The sequence below is a fragment of the Sinocyclocheilus anshuiensis genome, unplaced genomic scaffold (genome assembly GCF_001515605.1).
Source record: "Sinocyclocheilus anshuiensis isolate Anshui unplaced genomic scaffold, SAMN03320099.WGS_v1.1 scaffold13, whole genome shotgun sequence".
In the NCBI taxonomy this organism is placed as follows: domain Eukaryota; kingdom Metazoa; phylum Chordata; class Actinopteri; order Cypriniformes; family Cyprinidae; genus Sinocyclocheilus; species Sinocyclocheilus anshuiensis.
Window position 1 is genome coordinate 2,409,910 of NW_015538026.1, and position 8,476 is coordinate 2,418,385.

General features: G+C 40.1%; 1 protein-coding gene across 1 annotated transcript in view; it reads right to left on the reverse strand.

The window, feature by feature from the left end:
• Window positions 1-487: 487 nt before the first annotated feature.
• The window catches only part of LOC107679769 (CTTNBP2 N-terminal-like protein), a 21,957-nt gene continuing 13,968 nt past the window's right edge, over window positions 488-8,476 (reverse strand). Inside the window, exons 3-5 of the mRNA XM_016475408.1 lie at window positions 4,680-4,901; window positions 2,614-2,721; window positions 488-2,024 (exon numbers count right to left, since the gene is read on the reverse strand). Of these exons, the coding sequence (XP_016330894.1) occupies window positions 750-2,024; window positions 2,614-2,721; window positions 4,680-4,901 (1,605 nt within the window). The 3' untranslated portion in view covers window positions 488-749. The remainder of the gene's footprint in view (window positions 2,025-2,613; window positions 2,722-4,679; window positions 4,902-8,476) is intronic.

Below are 8,476 nucleotides of genomic sequence, written 5' to 3' on the forward strand. Positions count from 1 at the left end.
GCTGGGGGTACTCCAGGACAGGTTTGAGAACCACTGCTCTAGAGCAGGTCTAACCAACCGTGCTCCTAGAGAGCTACCTTCCTGCAGAGCTCAGTTCCAACACAACCTGCCTTCAATCTTCAAGTAATAATAAACACCTTGGTTAGCTGGCTCAGGTGTGTTTGATTAAAGTCTGAGCAAAATTCTGCAGAAAGGTAACACTCCAAGAGTAGGGGTGGCTACCCTTTCAGACCCGTGGTTTTCAGTCCTGGAGTATCACATCACTGCACATTCTGGATGTCTTTCTTTAACACATTAACTCATTTGTAGCAGTTCCAAGACCTGAACGGTTTCAGATATGGACACATCCAAAATGAGGTACTTAAAATGACTGTTCGCCCAAAAATGAAAATTCTGTCTGCATTTACTCACCCTCATGCTGTTCCAAACCTGTAAGACTTTGATTAATCATCAAAACACAAATTAAGATATTTTTCAATGAGAGGTTTCTGTCCCTCCACTGAAAGTCCAGGAAAGCAAAAAGATCCAAAAATGTCATAAGGGCATGTGGGTGAGTAAATCATGACAGAATTTTCATTTTTTGGCGAACTACCTACCCTCTTAAGGACCAGAACTGACAACTATGCCATGACAATAAGGGTGACAATAACAAAAGAAGGAAACCTTGAGGTTCTCAAGAGAGTGCTTTAGATGCCACTGGAGGGAATGGAGTGGAGAAGGCTAAGGACAGGCTGTGGACTCTAGGCTGGTTAAGTAGATGATGACACGACCAAGTCAAACTCTAGACCACAGCTCCCAGAGAGCTCGGGGAAGTGGCTGGCCCTGCCAGAAGGAACCGGTGAGCCAGGAGACTGGTTGACCTCCTGGTTTTTGGGAGCAACAGGGGGTGGATGAATCTTCTCCGCCCTAGGAATTATTGGTGAGCGGATCCCTGGTGAAAGAACCCCTGGGCTCTTCCCTGTCGGTGAGGAGGCTGCAGCCAGGTTGCGGTAATCAGTGCCAAAGGGCGAGCTGTTGGACGGAGGGAGTTTACTTGCCACTTGTTGGCTCGTGAACCGTGACAGCACCTGAGTGACAGTGTTGCGGGCAATCTGCTTTGCAGTAGAATTGTCTGGAGTAGTAGGAGCAGCCGCAGTAGGAGAGAGGTCTCGAGGCGAGTGGACAATGGATACTTCGTGTTTGTGGTCTGCCTCAGCTTGTTGCTGAAACTTGTGGCGTGCTGCTTGGAATCGCTGGTTGATGCTGGATTGGTAAGAGGATGGATAGGTCGGACTAGAGCAGCCTAGAGAGGCCAGGCGCTTGGTCAGTACTGGGGAAGAGCAAGGAGATGAGCTAAGGGAGGACGAGGCAGGACTGCTGGGGGAGAGACACTGCAAGGCTCCACTTCCTCCAGGGAGCACTACCCCATTGTCCACCGATCCCTCTTCCTTGCACCTCTCGTCTGCTGGAGACTCTGGTTCTCTGGGAGTGTGGTGACCATTTAGCTTGTGTTGTGGAGATGATTTAGATGCAATGGTTTTGCCATCGACTTCTGTTTGACTAAGAGGAGGCATGACACCTGTGGTTGCTTTCTGTGGAGTTTTTACCTTTTCTTCATTGTCCTCTTCCAGCCCTGCCTTTTCTCTTTCTTTCATTTCATCCAACTCTTTCTTTAGACTATTGAACTTCTCTAAAAGCTCCTGATATAGTTTTTCTTCCTTCTGTAGTTTCCCTCTCATCTGCTCGCGCTCTGTATCCAATTCGGCTAGCTTTCTCTCACCTCTCGCCTCTATCTGCTGAGCATGAGCACGTTCGCTCTCCAGCTCCCCCTTTAGGGTTTTGATAGTACTGCTCTCCTGTTCCAGCTGGCGGCTGAGCTCTGCAACCCGCCGGCTCTCCTCCTCTGCCTGTGCTGTAGCCTTCTGACATTCTTTCGCCAGGGTCGAGGATAACTGCTGCTGCTGCGCTAAATCCTCCTCAGCTTGATTCGACAGGACTGACTGCTCACGTTCTAAACGTTCGACTTGAGCCCTCTCAAACTCCAGCTGTGAAGAAGAAAAGCAAGAGACGTCACTTTAAAAATTAAACGCATTATATAGACATAAGACTTCAGACAACATCGAAGATGAATTCTACAATTGTTCTTGAAAATATCTTGTTTACTTGCATCTTCATGCCTGAAACATAACTTATGAATATCTTTAAGACTTCAGGACCCTATGAGCTGCAGAATGTGTGAGAGTCATGGTCAAGCATCCAGGAAAAAAATGAGTGTGTATGTGTGTGCAAGGGAAACCCAGGGCAGGACAGGAAGGGCCTTGTACATAATACTGGAGTTTGTACTTTGACCTTAATATCACCTTCTCCTAATCCTATAAAAACGCAAACACACAGTGGAATGTCTTAGCACACACACACAGAGGCGGATGGACTTTCACGCACCACAGTCCATAAACACAATGGAGCCTTTCCTCTGTAGAAAAGAGATCTGCGCCAACACTGTTACACAACAAAGCCACACAAAATCCGCTGGCACAGGGTGCTGTGATTGCTTTTATTTTGCAGTTTCAGTTGTATTTATAATGGTGCAGTTTGTGCATGTGTATATATGTTTTGGTTGCGTTGCCTGGTTACCTGTTGCAGTAGTCTGTCTCGTTCCTTCTCCAGCATGGCAGTGATGTCATCACCCGCAGCATTGTCTTGAGCACGTCGTCGTTTCTCTTCTTCTAAATCAGCTATTACCTAAAGGCATACACGCATTCAAACATCAGGTCAAGAAAGATGACTAATTATGACTGCATCTAATAAACAGTAAGCATATATTATTTTAATTTGAGTTAATGATGTTTGAGTCACATTAATTGAGTCACATTATTTCATCTAAAAATTAAATTAAATTATTTTATTCACATTTCCAAACCTGTATGACTTCTCTTCTGTGGAACACAAAAGAAGATATTTTGAGATTTTTTTTTTTATTTTTTTTTTTTTTGGTAATCAAAAGTTTTTGTTTACTAACATTCTTAAGAATATCTTATTTTGTGTTCCACAGAAGACAGCAAGTCATACAGATTCAGAACGACATGAGGGTGAGTGACTGATATGGTTAAAAAAATGCATAAATACAAACAAATAATAAAGTAATATAGTAATGTATAATACATTTATACATTACTATATTACAAGAATGTAATATAGAATGATTATCATGCATTTTTCTTATGTTTATGAGTTTGCATAATTATCATATTAGCAAAAAAATAAAAAGTGTTTGATCAAAGGAGATCTGCACCCTTTCAAAATAAGACTCACCCAGCGCACATAACAGAGAGATTAGTTGTTTAATTTTGGATTAATCTTTCATACAATGTTTATGAAATAAATAAAACCTTTTTTTTTTTACTTTCAAAGAATTGAATGAACCAGTCCCATAAGCATACATACATTTTCAATACACGCATTCAAGCTACTGTCTATATAGGCAGCTACCTTCAAACCCAGACTGATTAAAGTGGCATTAACTCACTAGTTTTAATGCCTACAGCTTTTTAGCATTACCATTTTTGGTTCCCCTAAGAACCATTTTAGTGAACTGTTCTTAAAAGAACCATTTTTCTTAGTGTTTAGAACATTTGAAAAATCTACACATCCTTTTTTCACTATAAAGAAACTTTCGTGGAATGGAAACGTTCCATGATTGTTAAAGGGGTCATATGATGTTGCTAAAAAGAACATTGAAATGTGTTTATGCGCTAAAAAACACATTATTGTCCACATACTGTACATTATTGCTTCTCCTCTATGCCCCGCCTTTCTGAAGGTGAAGTCCGGCATACCTCATCAGAGAGAAGTCTGTCATTTCACTGGACGATCCAGTGGACATTTTGATTAAAAATTACATAGGTCAAAAAAAGAAGAAAAAAAAAACATACGCACATATGAACTGTCTACAGTAAGTTCATAATAGCATCCATTTTGAAAATAGATAGGGTGAATATTAATTCAATACCAGCTTTTACTTTACATGATCATATATGACGGCAAAATGCCATCTAAATGTAAAAATAGAGGGAATGACAATTAAATGCACATTTACAAACTAATATGCCATATTGGTCAATTCCAATAAATAAAAAATGTGTAATATCTGACATGATACTGTGAATTACAGGCAAATAATCATGACCTCATCAGGCTAACATGTACATGACGCATACACATTTGGAATTTTCATGAACACGCCTTTGTGTCCTCCTTAAATATACCAATGCAAGCAAAAAATGTAGACTTTTATCTGCCTGATTACAATGCATGTGGGAAAGAAAGTAATATTTAACCAACCAGACTTCAAGAGACCTGAGCTTCCGCCTTTTGCTGGTTATTATCTGTGATCATTCAGTCTGAGACTCAAAGTCTTTTAATAACACAGAGAATGAGGTGTGGTGTGGACTGGGTGTGAACATCAGCATATTGATCAGCACAATGTGGCATCTGTAACCACAATAACCATTAAAATACAGGCTGTTAACTCTAACATACTTTTTCGAAAAATTGAAATCGCATCATATGACCCCTTTAAAGATTGTTCATGAAACCATAGGTGCCAATAAAGAACCTTTATTTTGAAAAGTACAGCCTTCATATAGGAGCCTAAAATACAGTCTAGGTAGGTAGCTCAGATCTTTGTATTTGTCTCTCACCAGTCTGTGTCTCCTCTCTGCAGCAGCGAGCTGTTTCAGCAATTTCTCCTTCATGTTGGTGCAGTGGGCCATCACTAGCTTCAACACGCCCAGCGGGTTCAGACACACGGGACCATCATCCTGAGCCTGCGACAGTTCGCTGTCCCTCAGCAGTGCTATGAAGGGGTCACGGAGGTTGTAATGTCCATATCGCTCCTGTACAAATGCATCTCTCTGTTGTGCCTAAAAAATGTCAAAGGCAGACAGGAAAAGATAGGAATAAGTAACTGGTTTCCATTGAGATGTCGTAATCACACAGCAAGTTCATAGAATGACTGATTAATACCTTACATTATGTCTGCATATAGGCCATGTGTTTTTATGAGAGACAGAAAGAGAGATGATGCAATTACAGCTGGTCACTATCAGATCTATTTTCACAAAACATAATCACAGCCCTGACCCCTCCTCTGCGGGCAGGTGTTAAACCTCCCCTGGGCTGAATGGATGTAGAGGGGGGCTCACACCACAAAAGGCCCAGCTGTAGGGGGTGTTGTTCACTACTCATTGTGCATGTGCGCGCTTGTGTGAGAGCTGGAAAGGGGAGCAGTGTGACTAATTTAGGAGGGTTGGGGTGGTCTTACTAAATAGATCAGCAGATGGAAGGCACACACACACACATATACACACACACACACACACACACACACAAAAGGACAGGAACAGACATGTGGTTTATGTTCTGGGTGACACACAAGCTGCATCCTGCTGTATTCCTCTCCACTTTTCATGCAGTTCTTCCATCCACTGCATTCTTCATTAATCATATCTGATTCAAACGAGTTGATTGCCCTCAAAAAAAAAACTTGGATGAAAAAAATAATAAACTGTCAATATTAAAATTTCATAGTATTTTGTGTAAATATCTAAAATAATATATATATATATATATATATATATATATATATATTGTGACGAGCGTCCCAAAGCTGCATCAGCGTTGCCCTGGAAACAAGCGAGGAACACCTGGCCGTCCTCATCACAGGCTGATCGGTCACAGCTGCAGCTCATCAGGCGGCGGCCACATAAGCCACGAAGTAATATTTAACCAACCAGACTTCAAGAGACCTGAGCTTCCGCCTTTTGCTGGTTATTATCTGTGATCATTCAGTCTGAGACTCAAAGTCTTTTAATAACACAGAGAATGAGGTGTGGTGTGGACTGGGTGTGAACATCAGCATATTGATCAGCACAATGTGGCATCTGTAACCACAATAACCATTAAAATACAGGCTGTTAACTCTAACATACTTTTTCTGTCTTTCAATCTCTCTGTATCAAGCAGAAATTCATATTGTACTTATGCTGAAGCTGTGTGAGTGTGCTAAGTGCGTCTCAGACCAGCAGGCTGGATAGTTTATTTGTTTAACTTCAGCATTAAGCAGTGTTGCATACTACTCAACATCATTACAGAAAATTACAGTCCATTTCCAGCCCTAGAGACCTTAATCTGTGGCCCTGCCGGCCTCTGAGTGACCTTATCCAGAGATCAGAGAGAGAGACAACTGAAGGAAGCAGATGAGACAGCTGAAAGACAAACATCACTATTACTATTGCTCATATAATGGGTTATATATTTGATCTAATACACTAATTATTACATTTTTGGCTGTAAATGATATGATGAAGAATGATTCACTTTGGCAAAAGAGTAATGAACCACCTGGAACACCTTAGTCCTGGCAACCAATATTTTGATATATACTACAGTCCAAAAGTTCATGGTCAGAAAGATTTTATTTTTTGAAAGAAATTAATAATTTTTTAAAGCAAGGATACATTCAATTTATAAAAAGTCACAATACAACATTTATGTTACAAAATATTTATATTTCAAATAAATGCAGATTTTTTTTTTACCTTATATTCATCAAACAATCCTGAAAAATGTGGCACAATTTCCACAAAAATAAGCACAACTGCTTTCACCATTGATAATAATAAAGAGTGTTTCTTGAGCACCAAATCAGCATATTAGAATGATTTCTGTTTTGCCATCAGGAATAAACTGCATTTGAAAACATATTCAAATAAAAAACAGTTATTTTAAGTTGTAATGCTATTTTACAGTATCTCTGTTTTTACTGTATTTTAATCAAATAAATGCAGCCTTGGTGAGTATAAGAGACTCCTTACCAACCACAAACTTTTGAATGGTAATGTTCCTTTTTTATTTCACACTTCTATTTTAAATATTTGAATTCTTTAGTAATATCATAATATTTTGCAGCTGTAAACAAAGCTTCGTTTTTGTCTCTCTTCATACCCAACACAACAGACCAGACATACACCCACAATAACAGTCTACCGGGACAGACAGCACTTCACACACTAGCAACTGCCTTTCCCACCAGAAATCCAGCCCTTCAGTCTCAAGACGTTTAGTTTAAACATTAGTTACTCATTTTACTGCTTTCTCTGCGCACTGTAAAAGATTTCACTGTGCATTTATCGTAAATTACTGGCAGTTAATTACATTTCAGTACTTCCTGTGATGTAGCATAATTGTGCCGCACAATCACAATGATTATCTGAGTTGGCACAGTAATTTTGTGTTGTACATTTGTAGATAAACTGTAACAGTATATCACAACTCTCAATAGCCAGTACTTCCTCAAAAGCTGACATATGATTCCAGTTTGTAAAACTGTTTATTGGTACAAAAGCAAATAAGAATAGCAGGTTTCTAAACATAAGACATTCAGCTTTAATGATTTAACTCACTATTTTAACTCTAACTATTTATATAATCCCTTTAAGTCCCACTGCTCATCCAAGGATAATTAATTAGATTATTTATGAGCAGGGGCTTATGGGTATTCCCTCACTGTGGGATCTCAATGCAGAATGATTCAGTTATTTTAGTTTTTTTTTAAATGGTCATTTATTGGCTAAATATATTATTTTACTCTGTGTGTGTTGCTGTGGCATTAGTAATATATATGCAGGACAAAGCAGGATGCTCTTTGTGCTGTTGCTGTTTTTAATCAAGCTCTTGCTGATCTGAGGCGCTTACCGTCGGAGACAGAGAGGAATCAGGAGACTTCCTGGAAGGAAGTTCACACCGAAGGAATCCTACATCCCTCTAATCAACACACAAACACATACTCCAGGCAGTTCAGAAGAGCAAGGAACCCCAATGGTTTTCTCTCTGAGTGTGTGTGTGTGTGTGTTTGTGTGGAAATGAGTCACATTTTTAAGGTACAACATGGGCTAGACATCCTCCCTATTAGGGCAAAACAAACTGACTTGTTTAGTCTGTTTGGACTGTGATTTTAACATGCAATTCCCTATTCATGAAATTCGCCTTTCAGAGACCTGTAAATAGACCTGATGTTCCTTTATAAGGCTTAGATGATGAAGCAGAGAGTGAGTCATATTAACGGCCGGTTTCCCGTTTAACCGCCAGCCCTCGGGATCTTGGCTCCTCCATTACATCAGAATGAGCCATGGGAAAATAACTCAAAAGGAGGAGCAAAAAAACGCTGCAGTTGATCTGGAGGCTTCCAAAACATCTAAAGTGATTGACACTGTTCTCCAGCATGCACAAATACATGCACATACACACAACACAACATTCATGATCAAAGACTCAAGCCCAAAGGGTCTCTCAAGGTTCCCTCTGCGAATATAGCCCTTACTGCCCAGGAAGAAAGTCAAATGAAGCTGTAAAGACACACAGACACACACACACACACACACACACACACACACACACACACACACACACACATTTAGTATCTTGCCAAGGGCTGAGC